This window comes from Eubalaena glacialis, chromosome 12, assembly GCF_028564815.1.
Source record: "Eubalaena glacialis isolate mEubGla1 chromosome 12, mEubGla1.1.hap2.+ XY, whole genome shotgun sequence".
In the NCBI taxonomy this organism is placed as follows: Eukaryota; Metazoa; Chordata; class Mammalia; order Artiodactyla; family Balaenidae; genus Eubalaena; species Eubalaena glacialis.
In genome coordinates this window covers 35,434,834-35,457,660 of record NC_083727.1, presented here as the reverse complement: position 1 = coordinate 35,457,660, position 22,827 = coordinate 35,434,834, and the positions used below count along the sequence as shown (strand labels likewise).

General features: G+C 36.2%; 1 protein-coding gene across 1 annotated transcript; it reads right to left on the bottom strand.

The window, feature by feature from the left end:
• Nucleotides 1-1,340: 1,340 nt before the first annotated feature.
• Nucleotides 1,341-22,381, bottom strand: KIAA0408 (KIAA0408 ortholog). Its single transcript, XM_061206942.1, has 6 exons — nucleotides 22,337-22,381; nucleotides 16,970-17,224; nucleotides 7,160-7,519; nucleotides 6,992-7,071; nucleotides 3,871-5,203; nucleotides 1,341-1,715 (listed from the first exon to the last, which is right to left on the bottom strand). The coding sequence occupies exons 2-6, from the start codon at nucleotides 17,102-17,104 to the stop codon at nucleotides 1,542-1,544; spliced, it is 2,082 nt and encodes a 693-aa protein (XP_061062925.1). The 5' UTR covers nucleotides 17,105-17,224; nucleotides 22,337-22,381; the 3' UTR covers nucleotides 1,341-1,541.
• Between the last annotated feature and the right edge of the window lie 446 nt (nucleotides 22,382-22,827).

Sequence of the window (22,827 nt, the reverse complement as noted above, 5' to 3'; positions counted from 1 at the left end):
AGTATGAATCTGTCCATCACCATGCAACAGTCTTGAGCCTTTAAGGCAGTCTGGGATTTGAAAATTAATTACTTTACCTCAAATCATGGTATAATGAAGTGAATTTCTCTAAATTGTTAGAATGTATCACAAGGAGAAGGTTCTTTGAATACTTTTGTCATAAGAATTCCTTAACCTTTTTGCTAGTAAAAGAAAAGCTTAAATAGAATTACTATCTAATAACGTAGCTGGTTTTATATACAGACAATGGAGAGCAAAGTTGCTTCTAAGATCTTTCACGTAGAATTCCAAGCACCTCAACACTCATATTTCTGTCAGTTCTCAATATAGATATAATATGCTCACTGTTCATGAACTGTGGCCCAAAAAAAGTTTCTGCCCCTTATGCTGCCCATGGATGCCAAAGGTTAGTTTAAGGCTTTTTTAATGTAGTACACTATAAGAAATATAATTCAGCTCTCAATGAAATATCATTCCTGATTTTCTTTGTTAATAAAAACTTGAATTAGTCTCTTATCTACTAATTTTAAGGAAAAGGTTAGAAAAAGGAAAAAGTGAATAACTTACCTCTCAATATGTATGACTCCAAATAAAGTAGCTGAACAAAAATTTACTATAATTTTACCAAAGAGTAGAATTCAGCATAACTGAATTTCTTTTTATATCCTATTTAAGGTATTTTGTTACTGAAGTTGCCAAAATGAATTCATGGTTTAGTCACATCGTTTATAAAGCAGTCTTAGGATGCTGGCTCTGAGGATCAAGTATACAGGGAAAGCTGCAATAGACTGCTGAATGATATATCAAAGCTTTTGTGAACATTTTACGGTTGCTTTAGAAGGCTAATCTGTTTAAACCTGTGACACTTTAATTTATTTAAAAGAGTAAACAAGGAGATCAATGGTATTAGTCTATCTTTATATGGGTTAAGGAACTATGAGTTGTCTGTAGAAATCTACTAACGTTAGATATATGTATAATTAGTTTTGTATGTAGTTGGGACCAAGGAAGTGGTTAGTTAATATAGGTACCTCAAGAGCCTTAAGTGGATACCTATTAAAAGGTATAAAAAAATATAAATAATACTGTATATTTTTAAAAATTTTAAATAAACACAAAGAATATATAGGTATACATGTTATAATTTCAAAGTCAACACTAGCACATAAGTTTTTCTTATCTAAATACATACTGATACTTCCTATATCAACACATGCACCTACAAAACACACGGCCATGCAAATAACCTTGCTTTCTGCCACTTGCAAGAAAGTTGGAATATACAATATAGTACATTGTTTCAACTTAAATCATATTGGCAAATTAATGAGGATGGCATTAAAAAATTCTGATCTAAAAAATCAAAATACAGGAAGATAATTGTTCCACAGATTAAAAACACTGAAGACTGATGGGAAGTTAAGATTTCAATTGTCCCAGTAATCTTGAAAGATATAGAAGAGACAGAATTGGTTGTAAACACTCAGAATACTCTGTTTGGCAATTGGGACTTTTGTAATCTAGCAATCCAGGCCAGAGACTCAGACCATCGATGCTTCTGATTGCAGAGAAATGGGAAAGTTGTGGACAGTTCTCCGCAAGGCAGGGGGTGCCGATGGAGATCTGGATGCCCACCTGGACGGGAGACGGCGATTTGCTGGTCTAGCAGGTCGGGAAAATCCTTTTCCATGTGAGGATTTCACTGCCATGGAGTCCTTAAGACACAAATGAAGACATTCATCTCACTATTCAGGCACAAACAATAAGCTTAATATATTATGGATCCCAACTATAGGATTAATGTATTGTATTACCACGTTTATAAGCAAGAAAAAGCTTTGAAAATTTAAGAAGCTATTCGTGATCTTGAATGTTTTAATCAAAACAATTCACTTTTAATATGAATATGGCATTTGATAATCTTGTAGATCTCCACACTGACAAGTTTTAATACAACTGATTTCTTTTTAGAACTAACTATGAGTTAATGTTATGTTAGAACTCAAAAGTTCATGTTAGATAAAATTGATATGATAGAACTAAAGATTTTTCTTAGTGGAGTGTTAGGATATTTTAGTGTTTTTTTTTTTAAAGATAATAATTTAAAGAAGAATTAATTTATGTCCAGTTATTTTATGTCAAGTTATTGACACTTTTAGAGATCATAAGCAAAAGGCACACAAACCACCAAATGATTTGTCTGATGCTATCTTTTCTTTTCCACTAAGAACCACTGTTACTATCTCTACAAAGTTGCAAAATTATCATTAAAATACTTTAAAATATAACTTCATTCTATTTGCTAAGAAGGAGTTGCGTTCTATCTTGGGTGTCTTCCGAAGACTGAAAACCTTTCCCTTCTCTTCCCTTCGCTTTCTTTCATTTCTTCCTACTTCTCTTTCTTTTTATTTTAATGGAAGAAAAGCATTCTAGGACTCTTGCCATTAAGAAACAGTTAAAAAGCTTTCATGACACATTTTGTACCTTTGATTCTTATTGACCTTCTTAACAAAGCCTGTGCTCTTTCACCTGAGACAGGCAGTAAGGGCAGCCTTTATTTCTATGAGAGTAACCTGCATTTGCTTTTTCTCTCCTTGGAGTCTTATTTTTTAAACCTGTTCCTGGGGGGGAGGGATGGGGAACTACTCTTAACGATCGACAGCAGAGGACCCTTCCCAAACCTCCAATCAGTACAAAAATGGGAGATATTTAGTAATATTTGTTCATGAGAATTTTGGCTGATTATTGTATATGTGCTTTCATTTCCCATCTGAAGCCACAGGACCTTACAGGTATTTATCGGCTCAACTAAAAAAAACAGAAATAGAAAAGCAGGATAATTATTTGTGCTTTGGGCAAACAGGCAAAGTTTCTGATAAACGACATGTAAACTGATACTATTGTAGGGCTTGAAAGCCTCATAAAAATAATTTCTTACACCAGAAGGAGGCAACCTGCCTCGTTTAAAACAATGGTGCATATACATTGCACTATGTAAAACCAGGATTTTCAAGGCATTGGCTAATTATAACAATATGTCACCTTGTAACTTTTTATAAATTATACATAAAAGGTGCTGATGGATAGCTCTTCATTGTAAATACAAATCTCTTCAACCTCTTTTTATCCTCTAAGATTATACTCTTTTGCAAGCAAACTGGAATAAAGAAAGGGTAACAGTTTATTTAAATACCCATTTTTTTCGAGGGCAGGCAATTTCCACACAAAGAATTTATACAAATAATAATGACCTTAAATTTTTTTACGTTATACTATTATTTTTATTTTCATATACTGCTTTTTAGCTCCACAATAAGAGAACTGCATAAGGCACTATTTTAAATGATTTTTTTTTCACCCAAACTCATATTCATGTGACTAATCCCCTGAGGAAGAACATGAATCAAATTCTGGGAATGACTGAACCAACCATAGCTAATAACCGAAAAGTGCGAGTTATTTATAAATACTTCCCATATACTTTTAAAAATATAAACACTTTAACAGGATAAGATTCTATAAATGAACAGATGCACATTCAGAATATTTTTTCAAGAAAGAAACACAACAAACATTTGATCTTTTTGAGGTTCTTAAGAATTTAATTTATTACATTGTGTTGTGCCATTTCAGAATTTAAATAAAAGTTATAATGTGCTAAACCCAGATTTAAAAACTATGCTTTTAAAAGTTCATGTTGAGTTACAATTCTAAGGTTTATATTTATTCACAAGTGAAGGGTCAAGGAACTAAGAAGATGTCAAAACATGTGCCTACATTCTATTTATATGAATGGGCAACTGACTGAACTCTGAGCCATTGTTAAATATGGATGCAGTTCTACCAAAATACGTTAAATTTCTTTCTCACCTCAGTTACCTCTTTCCGATCTGCTCCTTGCTTCACTTGCTGTGCTCCACACATAGCTGGCTTTTGCTGAAGCTCTTGTTCTATTTGGAACTTTTTTAAATGCTGACTTAATGTGGCTCCACCACTGACATCAAAATTACACTTGGTCCAATTAGCCTGGAAGCATTTAGAATTTTGCAATGCGGACCCCGCAGACGTCTCATAGGTTTTCAGCAGCTTTTCCACCACACCATAATTTGACCTGGGATCAGCTGACCTTGGTCGGCCAGACAAATTACTTGGTCTCCAGTCATGCTCGTGGAGCATATTCCGGTAACTGCTAGGGCTTATGTGTTCCTGCATTTGTCTGAATAGGCCTGTTGTGGGTTTTTTGGTGGAATTATCATGCACATTTTCCCTGGGCACAGGTATGGGGGCACTGGTTTTCAGAATGTCAGAAACACTGTCACTTTCTGAGATGTTACCTGTGCAAGAAATTAAAGTATCACAGGGCTGAAGATCTTCAGATGGTTCTGAGTAGCTTGGACTTTGCTGTACTGCATGACAATTTCTATTTGTTCTAAATACGATTCTGTTAAATTCATCAGTCTTTGCTGCCAGCTTTTCATTCTTAGTAGTCCTTTCAAAGCCACAACTGAAACTTCTCAGTGGGCCACTGCTCTGTGTCACCAAGGAGCTACAGACATTGCTTATGTGAAGATCAGGATGAGATTTAGCAGGGTGATCTGGAATCACCTTTTCATATTCTGGCTTATTGGGAATAGAGCAGGTTTTCTGAAACCATGGTGTAGAGGGGCTATTTTTTGCAACAATTCCAGTGTCACATGACCACATGGTAAGTCCAACATTTTCATTACATGAAGGCTTTTTATCTATTTTGGTTTCTGGTGCCAAAGAAGAAAATGTGATACCATCTTTCAAAGTCTTCCCTTCATTTAGACACAGCATAGGCATCTCGTCGTGCCTCCAGAGGAAATGAGGGTTGCAGTTCTTTTCGCCTTGACCTTCTTGGGCCACCCAGCCATTGTGGTCTGAACTTTCCTTCAAACTTTCATGGGCTTGTGCAGAACATGAGCTGGGAAAATTTCGAGATGTACTTCTTGGAGGAGGAACTGGTGGGGTTTCACTTCTTTGCAGATCAGATTTATCAATTCCACCTTTTTTCTTAGAATTGTTTTGGAAAACATCAGTACAGCTCAGATTCTTTCTATTTTTCTTTTTCTCTTTTTCTAAATTGGTTGAAGTAATGCACTGGTTGTTGTTGATCATGTGATCTCCATAAGGCATATTAATTACAACTGGTGTTTCCTGGAGAAAAGAATCTGACTTCATCCTAGACAATTATAAAACATGGTATATTAGTGATGACTTTATTTATGATAAGCTCTTAAAAGACACTGGGGCTAAAGCAATGGATTCTGTTAAAGGAAAATGAGTCACAACTTCCTTAAACATTATTTTTATATAAATTCCACAGTACAAAACTTCAAGTCCCTTTTACTGCAGGATAAAGGCCACCTCTCAGTGTTGTATTCAACTCTATATACATAGTCTGACCCAAACTACCTTTTTAACTGTGGCTCTCATTTTTTTCTATTACCTAAAACTTCACCTACACTCAGACTCGACTGTGTGTAGTCTCTTGGGTGCCTGCTATTGGCGTTCCCATTTCTATAGGTTTTCTCTTGCTATTTCCTTATATCCGCTTTGCCTACTGAATTCCTATTTATAACATCTTCTGAGCTCAAACGCCTCCCCTTGAATTTGAAAAATCTGAATCAAAGCGCAAACAGACATGAGCAATACCAAATGGAAGGTGTTATTTGGGCATGAAAGAAAAGTGATCATCTTTTTTTTTTTTTTTTATGAGTAAAGGACATATAAGCAAAAGAGAGCTGCAGTACAAATAGTGTGGCTATTCAAGGAACAGTGAGTACTTTGGTGCGGATGGAATATAAAAAAGTGGGAAGGATGACGGCAAATAAAAGAGAAATATTAGGTCAAACTGTAATGACTTTGAATTACATACTAAGGATTTTGAGCTTTTCTTGAAAGGCCATAAGTGGCAGTGAGAACTTTATACCAGGTGTGGTTTGTAAAAAAAAATTGGCAAGTAAGAATTATTGAAATAAAAACCTAAATATAGCAAGAATGTGGGTTCACAAATTAACATTAATTAATCATATTGATACATATAAATCATATTTATATCTCTTCAACTTATATTACGAGATAGCTTACAATAAACTGCAGACAAATACCCATTAGCAGAGAGTAGTAGACAAAAGCTAAATGGAAAAGTGGAAGGCAAAATTATGTAAAAAACATGGCTGGGTAAGAAAATCTGTTGTAAGTCAGTACAAAAATTCTCTCTGAGCTTCCAAAAAGCTAAAGAAAAATAAGGGTCCACATTCCTATAGCTTCTAAGAGAAGTATACTGCCCCACTAGGAGATAAATAGTGATCCTAGAACAATCCATCTTTACTTAACTTGTAGAGAATTCCAATTTATTTTTCAATTTGGCTAAAACTTACCCTTATGGTTATAAGGGTGCTTCTGAACTGAAAGAGCATGTTTTACAGCACTGTATAAATATGTACGTGTGTACATATTTACAATATGTTATTCTGAAAATTATGAATGCTTCCATTATATATATAATAAATGTAGAAAAATAAATGGCTCAAAATGTTTCAGTAGAACATCATTATATAATTAAAACACCACATTGTTAAACTTGACATAGTTTAAAGATGTATTTAACTAGATTAACCCAGTATACTCTTCCACTGGCCAAATACTCAAAATAAAAAAGAACTCCATTGGAGTTTACTTGTTAATTTATTATTTATTATGGTTAGTATAACTTCACTAAACACCAAAAAAGTAAAGTGCGCCTAAGAGTCAAACTACAAAGAGAAATAGAAGATTTGCTTTAAGAATTAGTGAACAGAGAAACATACAATTTAAGTTTTTATCTCCTAAGATAACATATTTTAACAGCATTATTAATTCTCACTAACAAAGTGTTAGATGCTAAAGGAAGTTTGGATTCATTAACTAAAAACAACATTCTTTTTGATTTTCCAACATAAAAATCATCATAGATGTACCAGCCTACCTTCTGTGGTTAGAACGCTTTCGAATTTCCTCTTGAAAGCTGCATAATTCTTCACTAACTTTGGCAAGTTCTTCAAGAGCCTTTATACATATAAACAATAGCATGTAAGCACTTTGAAATGTAAATATGTCTTTAGAAACAGTCCTAGGCCAATCCTGGCTTACTTACTGTGTTGAGGGCGCCAGAGCAGCTCTTGTTCTCTTCCTCAGAAGTCCTCAGGTCAGGCGGGGTCTCACATTCCTTTTGGTTGTCTGTGGCCATAGAATCCATTAACCCTACTTTTGATTTTTTGATTGTTTTTTGTTCCTTACGCATTTGATTTCTTTCACTGAGTAAGCTCTGCTCTGTTTTACCTTTTTTTCCGAGACCATCCCTGTGATTCATCCCTGTAAATTCACATTGTCTTAAATTGGGATAATTTGGAGAAGATTCCATCATTTTGTCTTGAATGGCCTTTTCACGATCAAGATCAATGATCGCACGTTCACTCATGTTGATTTTCCTCCGAAGCTTTACTTCATGGCAGAGCTGTAAGGAAAACAAAGACAAAAATTTCCCCCTAATCCACTCTCTCAATATTTTTGATACTATGCATACTGTTCTGAGTTCTCTTTGCCATATTACTATATACAACCCCACGGTATTAATGCTTATGCTTCCAAATAACACTTCTAAAGTCTGGATTAGCTGGAACAACTTTGAGGAACCATAAAGACTACTTTTAGTAGGTAAAAGCATGGATGGTAATTTCTATTCTTCTGAGTAGAAATCAACCCATACAAAAATGAAACAAACCTGTGTTTCTATATAGATAACATGATGGTACAGAAGCACTGTTAACAAAATTGGAATGACTCGAATCAATTACTGGCAATGCTCTCTAACTGCTTTCAGAGAGAAGCAAGAGTTTAACTAACATTAAGGTCATATTTTAAAAATATATGATCCTACATGCCAACATTTAACTGTCTAAATAGTTGACAATCTCATATAGTACCTCAGCTAATTCTGTCCCTAAGTAGACATTTCGCAATCAAAATATGTTACTTTTGGAAGTTACATTGGTGAGGGATAGGTAATTCTGAGACTTTTTTTTTTTTCTTACTTCCAAGGCTACATACATTCAAAAAATGTTTCCTGTCCTAATTAAAACAAATGTGACCCTGTCCTAGGTAATACAATAGAACTCTAAGGCGTTGATCATCTATTAGTCTATGCTAAAGTGGGCCCCAAATTAGTTCTTGAGAGTTCAGTTTAACCTGCAGGCTATTACTGGCTTTCTCTTCAGGCTTGTGTTCTGGGAAAGCTTGTCAAATTCCAAAGACAGTCAGAGAACTATTAAAGCAAATGACTCTACATTTTACAGTCGCAACCTATATCTGCACTACATCTATTATTCAAAGAATAACAGAGAACTTCTGCTTCCAGATCCTTACCCCGGCCGTGAGCCCCAGCCGCCCCCGCCTCTGCAGGAGACACTCCAGCACTAGCAGCCGAGTGGCTTACAGGGTCTTGGTGCTCTGGCCAGGTGTCAGGCCTGAACCTCTGAGGTGGGAGAGCTGAGTTCAGGGCATTGGTCCACCAGAGACCTCCCGGCTCCACAAAATATCAAACAGCGAAAGCTCTCCCAGAGATCTCCATCTCAACACTAAGACCCAGCTCCACTCAACAACCAGCAAGCTACTGTGCTGGACACTCCATTCCAAACAACTAGCAAGACAGGAACACAACCCCACCCATTAGCAGAGAGGCTGCCTAAAATCATACTAAGTTCACAGACACCCCAAAACACACCACCGGATGTGGTTCTGCCCACCAGAAAGACAAGATCCAGCATCATCCACCAAAACACAGGCACCAGTCGCCTCCACCAGGAAGCCTACACAACCCACTGAACCAAACTTACCCACTGGGGGCAGACACCATACACAACGCGAACTACGAACTTGCAGCCTGTGAAAAGGAGACCTCAAACACAGTAAATTAAGCAAAATGAGAAGACAGAGAAATACACAGCAGATGAAGGAGCAAGGTAAAAACCCACCACAACAAACAAGTGAAGAGGAAATAGGCAGTCTACCTGAAAAAGAATTCAGAGTAATGATAGTAAAGATGATCCAAAATCTTGGAAATAGAATGGAGAAAATACAAGAAACGTTTAACAAGGACCTAGAAGAGCAAACAAACAATGATGAACAACACAATAAATGAAATTTAAAATTCTCTATAAGGAACCAATAGCAGCATAACTGAGGCAGAAGAACGGATAAGTGACCTGGAAGGTAAAATAGTGGAGATAACTACCGCAGGGCAGAATAAAGAAAAAAGAATGAAAAGAATTGAGGACAGTCTCAGAGACCTCTGAGACAACACTAAACACACCAACATAAGAATTGTAGGGGTCCCAGAAGAAGAAGAGAAAAAGAAAGGGACTGAGAAAATATTTGAAAAGATTATTTCCTATATTCCTTCCCTAATATAGGAAAGGAAATAGTCAGTCAAGTCCAGGAAGGGCAGAGGGTCCCATACAGGATAAATCCAGGGAGAAACATGCCAAGACACATATTAATCAAACTATCAAAAAAATTAAATACAAAGAAAAAATATTAAAAGCAGCAAGGGAAAAACAACAAATAGCATACAAGGGAATCCCCATAAGGTTAACAGGTAATCTTTCAGCAGAAACTCTGCAAGCCAGAAGGGAGTGGAAGGACATATTTAAAGTGATGAAAGGGAAAAACCTACAACCAAGATTACCCAGCAAGGATGTTATTCAGGTTCCATGGAGAAATTAAAACCTCTACAGACAAGCAAAAGCTAAGAGAATTCAGCACCACCAAACCAGCTTTACAACAAATGCTAAAGGAACTTCTTTAGGCAGGAAACACAAGAGAAGGAAAAGACCTACAATAACAAACTCAAAACAATTAAGAAAATGGTAATAGGAACATACATATCGATAACTACCTTAAATGTAAATGGATTAAATGCTCCAACCAAAAGACATAGACTGGCTGAATGGATACAAAAACAAGACCCGTATATATGCTGTTTACAAAAGACTCACTTTACACCTGGGGACACATACAGACTGAAAGTGAGGGGATGGAAAAAGATATTCCATGTAAATGGAAATCAAAAGATAGCTAGAGTGGCAATTCTCATATCAGACAAAATAGACTTTAAAATAAAGACTATTACAAGAGACAAAGAAGGACACTACATAATGATCAAAGGATCAATCCAAGAAGAAGATATAGCAATTGTAAATATTTATGCACCCAAAATAGAAGCACCTCAGTACATAAGGCAAATGTTAACAGCCATAAAAGGGGAAATCGACAGTAACATAATCATAGAAGGGGACTTTAACACCCCACTTTCACCAATGGACAGATCATCCAAAATGAAAATAAATAAGGAAACACAAGCTTTAAATGATACATTAAACAAGATGGACTTAATTGATATTTATAGGACATTCCATCCAAAAACAACAGAATACACTTTCTTCTTAAGTGCTCAAGGAACATTGTCCAGGATAGATCATATCTTGGGTCACAAATCAAGCCTTGGTAAATTTAAGAAAATTGAAATCGTATCAAGTATCTTTTCTGACAACAACGCTATGAGCCTAGATATCAATTACAGGAAAAAATCTGTAAAAAATACAAACACAGGGAGGCTAAACAATACACTACTAAATAACCAAGAGATCACTGAAGAAATCAAAGAGAAAATTTAAAAATACCTAGAAACAAACGACAATGAAAACACGATGAAATTTGTAGCAATACAATCCTACCTCAAGAAACAAGAGAAATCTCAAATAAAAAACCTAACCTTACACCTAAAGCAATTAGAGAAAGAAGAACCAAAAAACCCCAAAATTAGCAGAAGGAAAGAAATCATAAAGATCAGATCAGAAATAGATGAAAAAGAAATGAAGGAAATGATAGAAAAGATCAATAAAACTAAAAGCTGGTTCTTTGAGAAGATAAACAAAAATGATAAACCATTAGCCAGGCTCATCAAGAAAAAAAGGGGAAGACTCAAATCAATAGAATTAGAAATGAAAAAGGAGAAGTAACAACTGACACTGCAGAAATACGAAGGATCATGAGAGATTACTACAAGCAACTATATGCCAATCAAATGGACAACCTGGAAGAAATGGACAAATTCTTAGAAAAGCACAACCTTCCAAGACTGAACCAGGAAGAAATAGAAAATATAAACAGACCAATCACAAGCACTGAAATTGAAACTGTGATTAAAAATCTTCCAACAAACAAAAGCCCAGGATCAGATGGCTTCACAGGTGAATTCTATCAAACATCTAGAGAAGAGCTAGCACCTATCCTTCTCAAACTCTTCCAAAATATAGCAGAAGGAGGAACACTCCCAAACTCATTCTACGAGGCCACCATCACCCTGATACCAAAACCAGACAAAGATGTCACAAAGAAAGAAAACTACAGGTCAATATCACTGATGAACATAGATGCAAAAATCCTCAACAAAATACTAGCAAACAGAATCCAACAGCACATTAAAAGGAACATACACCATGATCAAGTGGGGTTTATCCGAGGAATGCAAGGATTCTTCAATATACACAAATCAATCAATGTGATACACCATATTAACAAACTGAAGAATAAAAACCATATGATCATCTCAATAGATGTAGAAAAAGCTTTTGACAAAATTCATCACCCATTTATGATAAAAACCCTCCAGAAAGTAGGCATAGAGGGAACTCACCTCAACATAATAAAGGCCATATATGACAAACCCACAGCCAACATTGTTCTCAATGGTGAAAAACTGAAACCATTTCCACTAAGATCAGGAACAAAACAAGGTTGCCCACTCTCACTACTATTATTCAACATAGTTTTGGAACTTTTAGCCACAGCAATCAGAGAAGAAAAAAAAACAAAAGGAATCCAAATCAGAAAAGAAGAGTAAAACTGTCACTGTTTGCAGATGACATGATACTATACATAGGGAGTCCTAAAGATGCTACCAGAAAACTACCAGAGCTAATCAATGAATTTGGTAGTGTAGCAGGATACAAAATTAATGCACAGAAATCTCTTGCATTCCTATACACTAATGATGAAAAATCTGAAAGAGAAATTAAGGAAACACTCCCATTTACCATTGCAACAAAAAGAATAAAATACCTAGAAGTAAACCTACCTAAGGAGACAAAAGACTTGTATGCAGAAAACTATAAGACACTGATGAAAGAAATTAAAGATGATGCAAACAGATGGAGAGATATACCATGTACTTGGATTGGAACAATCAACGTTGTGAAAATGACTATACTACCCAAAGCAATCTACAGATTCAATGCAATCAAACTACCAAAGGTATTTTTCACAGAACTAGAACAAAAAATTTCACAATTTGTATGGAAACACAAAAGACCCCGAATAGCCAAAGCAATCTTGAGAAAGAAAAATGGAGCTGGAGGAATCAGGCTCCTGGACTTCACACTATACTACAAAGCTACAGTAATCAAGACAGTATGGCACTGGCACAAAAACAGAAACATAGATCAACGGAACAGGATAGAAAGCCCAGAGGTAAACCCACGCACATATAGTCACGTTATGTTTGATAAAGGAGGCAAGAATATACAATGGAGAAAAGACAGCCTCTTCCATAAGTGGTGCTGGGAAAACTGGACAGCTACATGTAAAAGAATGAAATTAGAACACTCCCTAACACTGTATACCAAAATAAACTCAAAATGGATTAAAGACCTAAATGTAAGGCCAGACACTATCAAACTCTTAGAGGAAAACATACGCAGAACACTCTATGACATAAATCACAGCAAGATCCTTTTTGACCCACCTCCTAGAGAAATGGAAATAAAAACAAAAATAAACAAATGGGACCTAATGAAACTCAAAAGCTTTTGCACAGCAAAGGGAAACATAAACAAGATGAAAAGACAACCCTCAGAAAAGGAGAAAATATTTGCAAACAAAGCAGCTGACAAAGGATTAACCTCCAAAATATACAAGCAGCTCATGCAGCTCAATATCAAAGAAACAAACAACCCAATCCAAAAATGGGCAGAAGACCTAAATAGACATTTCTCCAAAGAAGATATACAGATTGCCAACAAACACATGAAAGGATGTTCAACATCACTAATCATTAGAGAAATGCAAATCAAAACTACAATGAGGTTATCACCTCACACCAGTCAGAATGGCCATCATCAAAAAAATCTACAAACAATAAATGCTGAAGAGGGTGTGGGGAAAAGGGAACCCTCTTGCACTGTTGGTGGGAATGTAAATTAATTCAGCCACTATGGAGAACAGTATGGAGTCTCCTTAAAAAACTAAAAATAGAAGTATCATACGACCCAGCAATCCCACTACTGCGCATATACCCTGAGAAAACCATAATTCAAAAAGAGTCATGCCCCACAATGTTCATTGCAGCTCTATTTACAATAGCCAGGACATGGAAGCAACCTAAGTGTCCATCGACAGATGAATGGATAAAGAAGATGTGGCACATGTATACAATGGAATATTACTCAGCCATAAAAAGAAATGAAATTGAGTCTTTTGTAGTGAGGTGGATGGACCTAGAGACTGTCATACAGAGTGAAGTAAGTCAGAAAGAGAAAAACAAATACCGTATGCTAACAGATATATATGGAATCTAAAAAAAAAACAAAAAAAAAATTGTTCTGGAGAACCTAGGGGCAGGACCGGAATAAAGACACAGACGTAGAGAATGGACTTGAGGACACAGGGAGGGGGAACGGTAAGCTGGGACAAAGTGATAGAGTGGCATGGACATGTATACACCACCAAATGTAAAATAGATAGTTAGTGGGAAGCAGCCACGTAGCATAGGGAGATCAGCTCAGTGCTTTGTGTCCACCTAGAGGGGTGGGATAGGGAGGGTGGGAGGGAGATACAAGAGGGAGGAGATATGGGGATATATGTATATGTATAGCTGATTCACTTTGTTATACAGGAGAAACTAACATACCATTGTGAAGCAATTATACTCCAGTAAAGATGTTAAAAAAAAAAAAAGAATAACAGATTTACTGCTGCCCAATATTTACCCAAATCTCAGATGAGTGAAGCACTATAACATAGTTAATGCCTGAAGGATATGCCATGCATTTATGCCCTAAATACTTATAAATCTGTAGTTGGATGAAGTCAGGATAGCATCAAATTGCAGCCATGAATCAACTGTTTTGGCCCCTGTAAAATTATCTGTACTGAACAGTTGTGGCCATTATAATTTTGGCTGACTTTGAGGGATATTATAAGAAGCAACCCTCAAAACACCATGCTAAATCTAAGGACGCTATTGGTATCACTGTCCTCTTTTAGAGGAGTCATGGGTGGAAAGAAAATTGCTTTAGTTGCAAAATCAGGGACGAAAGTGCTATTTCTGGGAAATAGGTTTGCTTTTGTTTTCTGAATACTGAGAAATATGCATTTGATCATTTTTTGTTACTCACTAGTAAGATAGATTTGCTGCATGCATTTCACAAAGGATCCTTCCTCTTGTCTTCATCTCATCTTTCTCTTCTAGTTTTGGAATACTTTACCTTACATATAATTTTATTTGACATCTTAAATTCTCTTGGGGACTTAGGTGAAGTATGAATAAACAAATATCATTATATTATTGATGGAAAACCATTTATTTTGTAAAAGGAAATCTGTGTTACTTGGTACCCAGCTCTTTTCAATGGTTATCTGATCATTCAAACAAAGGAGACAATCAGGAAAGATGGCAATGTGATAAAAAAAAATGGCCAGGCATCTATTAACTCTATTAAGGGTATCTATCTGGATTAGTCCAGGTTTCAAAGATCCAAGTACATACATCTTCGTTTTGTAATAGCAAATGCAATGATTGTGGATAGTCGCTGAACAAAGAATCATTAGCATCTTAATACCCAACACTGATCCTCTCACTAATGACATTTTTACTTGGAATCACAGAAGTTATATGCATGCACCGGGAAATGTATTATTTTCTAATATATGGCTTAATAAGTTGTGTCTGATTTAATACACAGAGCTTAGTGATAAATACGAAAGAAATACAGTCTATTATGCTTGTGGCATGTTACATTTTTTCCAAGTGTTGATTTTTAATTTTAGTTAAAAATATTGTCTTGATTTTCTGTGACATGTGAGGACAATTTCCTCCTGTTTTCTACTCCCAGCTTTGTAGCCTCTAAGAAGGTACATTCTTACAGGTACAAAGCTGGGAGTGGGAAAAAATACATACATACTATGCCATTTTATATAAGGAACTTGAGAGCATCCATGAATTTTGGTATCCACGGGGGCTCCTGGAACCAATCTCCCATGTATACTGAGGGACAACTATATTAGTATGAAAAGGGGAGCACAATGCTAGTATTCAGTATCATCTCTGGGTGGGTAGTTTGGGTAAGCACATTATCTAAACATATTCCCAGGTATGGTGTTGTATACTGCAGGCAGAATGACATAAATAGCACCACAGCCACTATCCAAGATAAAGAAAAAATATTCCAGCCCTTCTGTCAGTATTTTTATGGACTATCACCTATGTTTAAAGTATGTTTAATGCTTGCTAATTGATAAGGCTAATATTTTCCATAGATGGAATCTACAGAGCTGTCAGAATAATTATTTGACAATAACAAATTTAACCAGACAGCAGAATATCTTAGCTACATGGCTTAAACAACTGGCTAGACTAATCCTGACTCCCTTAATTATTTTGCTTGGATGCTAGAATTATCTGAGATTGTTACTAACTGGACCTTCCAAACCTTTGGAAGTCAATGAGTTCAGGTTTCGAATTGGAGTTGTGGATTTTGATTTGACCTAGCCATCTCCCTGTTGATCCAATCTGAGTCTCTGGGTGGAGAAGTTAAGAGAGCAAGCAAAACGCATTTTCCAAACTATAGAAGGATGAGAAGTAAATTCTCCTTTCAATCTGTAATCGTCTACTACATGCCTGCCTTCTCAGCTCTATTTTAGAATAGTCACATGGCTATTCTTTTTTATTTTTCCTTTTAGCATGCCAATTTGTATTTTATTCATAACCAATTATAGGGTTGTTAATAAGAAAAATATTTGCACTATAAACACATAAAGCACTAGCTTTGACTGTCTGTGAATAAAGGCCAAGGAGTCTGTTAAAATAACTGCCTTGGCAATGTGCACAAAACCATATAAGTCAACAGCAGGGAATGTTACAAGAAAGCAAGATAAGTATAAATAATTTTCAGTTGGAACAAGCTTGAATATACATCAATGTAGATACTTAAAGGAAATATTCTGGGCCAAACAGGGTGAAGGAATAAAATTATTATTTGTATCAGAGTCTCGGCATGTCATTTTTTATAAATTCTTTCCAAATAAATGTGCCAGTAAATGGGCCACACCTTGCCAGGATAAATACCATGTTGACCTCCATTTTCTTTTTGATATATGACACTCTTTTTGATTATACTGAATTATCTAATACATAACTGCCTTTAGTAGACATTATTCATAAGTCATCTCAGAAAAGATCTGTATTTTAATGCCCAATTATAATTTTACTAAAATATGTTCCACTAATTATGTTTTTCTTCTGTTTTCATCCTGGGCCCGGAATTTGAAAACTCATGCAAAATACATACCTCACTTTTGATACCACGGCACTCTAGTCAGAAAATAATAAATTGATACACTTTAGAAAGACTTTCAAGTTCTAATTTGCATGCAAAGCTATAAAGTAAGCATAGTCTCTATGGTACCATTGGGTTAGGTTATGCTATTTTTGGTCTAGTAAATATCACTGAGACATGCATCTTTTAGGTGGAATTGGAAAGTAAAAATAGTTTCCAATACAAAACAAACCAACAGAATTTTCATTCTGAGTTTTAAGTTTCCAGTGCATTCAAAACAAATCAACTTGTACCTCTTCTATCTTCTTCTGCATGATCTTCCATTGACTTTCCCATTCCTTTCTTTCATTGTCAAACTGGTCCAGTAATTCCATCTTTTCCTTGCGCCAGTTAGTCTCCGTGTTCTCCCACTGCTTATGTAGGTCCATGGCAACCGTGTGAGTGTTAGTGAAGGGGTGTTTCTGCCCGTCTCTGCCTTCTCTTAACTGTTTCTTGGAAGCTTGGAGTTGTTTTATTTGAAGCAGTCTCACTTGCCTTTAAAATAAAGCCTAATATAAACATAACAAGAGAGAGTTCCAAATCCATGTGCTTTCTGGAAACATTTTATCAGTTTGTCAAGAGCCATTGACATAAACAAACTTTAGGAAAATTGGACTCAAAAGAAGAGATGACAAAAATATCTGCCTAAGGAGAAACTAACACAGTCAAAGAAAAAAAGTATCATCCAAACTTTTTTTCTTCCCCTTTCTGAGACCAGACAGTAAAATTACAGTGGATAGAATGGTTAAATGCATGTGTGAGATATAAGCATTCCTTTAACTAACCACCTAATCTAAACATAGAATTTTTCATGAATATCTAAGAGTGGAAGTATGAAATTCAACTGTTTGGTCACACCTACACAACTGTGGTAGATTCTGCTGCAATAGAATTACTCCTTCTGTTCTGATGCAACCAGATTATACATTTCTGTGACTTAAAGTCCTGAGACGGTATTGGGCTACAATCTCAATTTTACACTCAGAGTTCAAGCTTGTGGCAAACGTGATTACTGTATCAATAAGACCCCAATGTTGGTAGTAAGTCTGGGACTGATGTATCAGCAAGAAACCAAACTAAAGCATAAAAAAATAGTCATTATTTTATTTCATCAAGTAAAATGTAAAAGCAGCAAAATTATCCTGAAAGCCATATGTTAAAACTTATCCATGCTCTTTTTTCCTTCTAATAGACTATATGTCAGAACCTATGTTCTGATACTGAATACAGAGAAATGAAAAAAATGTTTTCATCAGTTTGCAGGGAAATTCTTGATCATATTAAGGAGTGACTGAAATAAGTAGATTTCTAGCATTTAGGGCATGTGTATTCAGGATCTGAAGATGCACTTTAAAATACCTGATTGGTAACTCTGTTATAAATCACCTAAAATTTCTGAGATTTAGTTTATTTATATTAAAATGGAGGATATCCACAGGGTTATTACGAAGATTAAATGACATATGGACTGCAAATTGGTTTGAGAAATATAAAATTTCCCCTATTTTTTGCTTTAAAAAATCTTGTGCTGACTTCCACTGAGAATATTTTTATTACTAAAGTCAGATACATTTTTTAATGGGTAGAAAAGCACATTTAAAATGTTTGAATCTCCTTCTAAGATAATCACGCCTATAAGAAGTCTTAACTCTTTAGTTTTTAAAAAGCTAAAGAGTTGGCCAAAAAAAAGCTAATTTGGCCATGACCAAAATGCCTTAACTTACCAGGTGGCAGCTGATGCTAATTTTGAGCAAAGTTCTCGAGACTCAGTAGCTGCCTGGGTGCTGGCATTGTCTAATGAAGCCCACATAACCAGGAAGCAAGCCCCATTCTGCAGTCATAGAAGACGGCCGCATATTTTATATCCCAAATATAAGATAAACATTGAAGACATTCGATTTTTGTCAGACTGCTCTGAACATGCATATCCAAGTGGTAAACTGTTCCAAACATGTATTTTTGAGCTGCAATCTATTAATGAATTATAATAGACTAATAAGGATTTTAAAATGTCAGTGCTATATGCAGGGCTCCACCCTCAAAAACACCCTAATAATATTGGGATCTATATGGTTACTCTTCTCTCAAAAATTTTGCTACAGATACTTTGATCATTCTTACCTATTTCTTTGGCACTCACAAAACTATGACTAATTCAGCCAAGAAAAACAAGTAATTTCAGATTTAGCCATTAAAAACACTATCACGTCTCATTTTATCCACTCAGCCATGCCCTTTTTCTAATCTCACTTTCCATCCTCTCTGTCATCCTTCCTTCCTTTTGCTACCCTCCAATCCTGTGAGACAGTGACCACAAGTACCTGCCACAGCAAATGCAAGTCGCCCCAAAATAAATCTGTCGATGGAGACATAACAAAATGAAGAGAGTAAAGAATGTACAGAATTTTGTGTTTTGGTGAATCTGTTATTGATCTTGATTACCTATTAATTTCTAGGTTCATCTAATAACTATTTGCAGGAAATGCAGACAGTGCTAATTTTCAGAGACAGCAGACTGCTTTAAACTATATGTAATTAACTGTGAGCTGAAACTATCTTGCTGACTAGCAGGTATTTAACATTGAAACTTCTTAGGAAGAGTGAAGTGGTTTAAGACATCAAGAGGTAGTTGCAGATTTAACCAAGGGTGTTACGGAAAGAGAGCAGACTAATTTCAAGCTACCTGGAGAAGAGGTGCTATGATACTCCATGTTTCATTCCGTCTTTAAACACTGTAAATGTTCAGAAATCATCATGAAGTTTCTCCTACAATTATGTAGCAAATGGCTCCAATTTTTCTTTTTATTTCTAACTCTTCTTGAACCGCTTCCAGGTCAGGGTGAAAGGGCACCAGACCCTTTTCTTTTTTACCTACCTGAAGAAGATCATCCAGGAAAACCCTCAATCAGGCTTGCTCCTGGTAACAGGACTATACATGAACCCAGGTAATGTTCCCGAAGCAGACAGAATCCTGCACTTAATTGCAAAGAGCCAAATTCATCACTTAATACGGAGAAGGGCCAATCTACAGAGCTTCCCCTTTCCAGGACCAGAGCAATATCTAGTGCCTTAAAATGTAATGGTTACGGATAAAAAACAAGCCTTGGAAAGAAAATTCCTATAGGGCAATATCTGTGCCAATTTCTGTGGGAGGGTTTATTTCGCCTTCCTAGTATCTATGTCTTGTCATAAATGTCAAATGTAATACGGCTGACTATATTGTTTTCTCCTCTAAAAATAAAGTGGGGTCCATAGAGTTTTGGGAGAATTAAATGTGCATGAAAGAGAATGCTTAATCAAAGTGACTAACACTGTTTTGGATCATAATGGATGCTCAATAAATGCCTGTTTCTTGCTTTCTTCCTTCTGTCCTTGTCTCCCTCCCGTTTTGTGTTCCCCCTACCCTCCTTCCTTTTATTTATCTTCCTCCAGAATAAAACTGATTTTGATTTTGATTTAATTAGAAAATTCATAGAAGCAAGTGTAATTGTGTGAACTCATATTTTTAACAGTTTTCCTTTGCCCTCAGTATTTTTCAAGTATTTTAAGAATACAAGGCAGGTTAAATATTTAGGAAATTTTTTTATTGTTAGCAAAAATTTGAATAGACAAATCTTATATGAAACTGCTTTTGTTATAATTCTCCCTAAATGTTAAAAAAAAAAAATCCAACTAATAGAGCAATTTTGTAGGGACATAACGTTCTGTAATGAAAAGTTATGGGGTAAAATGGCTCAGCCGATTCAAAAACTCAATTTCAGTGCTTTCTGCTGAGGCAAATATAAAAGTTCTCTTTGTTCCTAGTTGTCACTTGTTTTCGCCCACAGATATCGGTATCTCTGTGGGAGATAAGGAAGAATTTCTGCGATCTGCACCCTTCACTCTCCATTTCATTTCACTCCCTCCAGAATTTCATTCAGAATAAAATTTGATTAGAGCAAATGTAGAAGGACAGGGGGCGCTGCATTGCTTAGTCACGCACACGTTCTTCCCCCAACAACTCTAAGCGAGCATTACATAATCCATTTTAACCTACTTCCCCCTCCCCAAGGCCAGAAGCCAGAATTGTAGAAGGGTTGTGAGTGGGTTGCATAAGTATGGTGATGGGAGGAAAATAGTTCTGCTAACCTTCCGGCCCTACTAGGAAGCAAAATTTAAGAGTAACGCAGGAGTTTCACAAAAAATCATTTCTATTTCCCATGTTAGCCTCAAGTAGGTCATGGTAACACTCCTTCGTCTGAGGGGTGCTCCCTTCTTACTACACCTTGGTCGTTACCATTTCAACCTTCATCTCCCCCACTGAAAACTGGACTTTAGCCAAACAAATGAAACAGCGTTAGGGGAGTTGACTCGATTGCAACTTCTCTCTTCTGAGAGTTTTGTTCAGAGTGTTTGTTTCTTGCTCTCTGATTTCCTTTTTATAAACATACTGCTTTTCACATAATTGAAAAATTTTCATTTAATGTAGGAGGTTACTTATTCCAATAGGAATGCCACACACAGTAGGTACTGTCAATCTCACAATTTCTAGAACCATCATTTGCCTTGGAGATGCTTTGCTTCCTCTTAACTTTGAAGAATTAGGAATTCCCACATCTATAACCATCAAAGTTATGCACCATTTGCCTCCAAGATTCTCTAGCCCTTTCTCTAGGCTATTATGAATCACTTGCATCATTTCAACTGATTATAAGACCTTTTTCCTCCCCTACTGTTCACTGGCGAATGCATTTTTCCAAAGAAAACTATGACTTGATTTTGTTACAAAGCAAAAGGGAATTTTAAAAAATTGCTATTTCTTGCTATTTCAGCATCGTTCCTCATGTTCCAGTAGGGTCAAAGGGATACTACCACGTGCAATTCTGAAGAAATCAATTTTGCCTTTTCATTTTATTATCTTCTCCTTGTTTTCTCTCCAGTTATATATTCAAACTAGAAAATATCCAACATACAGGAGCACTGATTTTACTTCTCTTAGCTCATAAAAGCTTTGAAAGACGCATTTGGCTTGGATAAACAAACACCTAAACTTAACCAGTTTAAACAGTAGAAGCTGTAGTGGTAAGGTTCCCTCCTAATTGCAGATTAACCCATTATGGATGGCATGCACTTCAACTCAAATCACAGAAACACTTATCATGCAGTAAGCAAACCATGATCTTGGATGAAATTTCACTGATTTATTTTTCACTGCAATTTTCAAATACCAGCAATTTCAATGGTTGTGAACTTTACTTTGCAAATGTTAAAAAGTCTTCATCCTAATGAAAATAGTGTTCTAAAAAATAAATTTAGTGAAATCTTATGGTAGGGAAAGTGGTGTTCAAAGTACTGAGAAGCAGTGTTTCAAAAACACAGTCTCAGAGAGCAGATGGTACCATCAGTCCGGAGTCAGGAAATCCACTCACAGCAGCTGGACCTTCTCTTCCCTGGGAGTTAGTAAAATCCGTTACGCACCCTGCCCCACTGCTTTTAAGCCAAGGCACAGACACTGAATCAGGCAGATGTTGAAATCACCCTCCACTTAAACAGTATCTACAGTTTCAAATACGTCAACAGCGGCCCCTCTATATTTTGCCACAATTAGTCACTTGCTTTCAAACTGCCAGAAAGAAACATACCTTTTTGCTCTGGGGAGAAATCCTATGGATGTCCGACCACTGGTCAATCTAGCAATGGGAGGACAGCCGGTTGTTTTAAAGAGAAAAGTCTCAGCACGGTGAATCTTGCTTCTTTGCACAAAATGGGAATGCAAAATAAGTCCAACCATTCAACAGAGAGATACTGACAAGTCCCTTTGAAACCTCCACCATTTCACAAATCAAAAAGCTGCTCCGCTCATGTCACAGCAGCAGCTGAGGCTACTGTGACGTCAGTTTCTCGGAGGCGGCCTTCGAGCCATCTCTTCCAACCAGAGCTCTGTAACTTTAGAGCAGCTCCTACTCTGGGTAAACAACTCCAGGTCCAGGACATTTTTAACTTTTATAAGGGAGCCCAGTATTTCCAAACTTGCCAAAAGAGCTGGTGTTAATATCACACAATGACAATGGCCAATTTTACATTCCATTTATTTGGAAAAGTTAACTCCTTTTTTACAGCCAAGAATCATCTC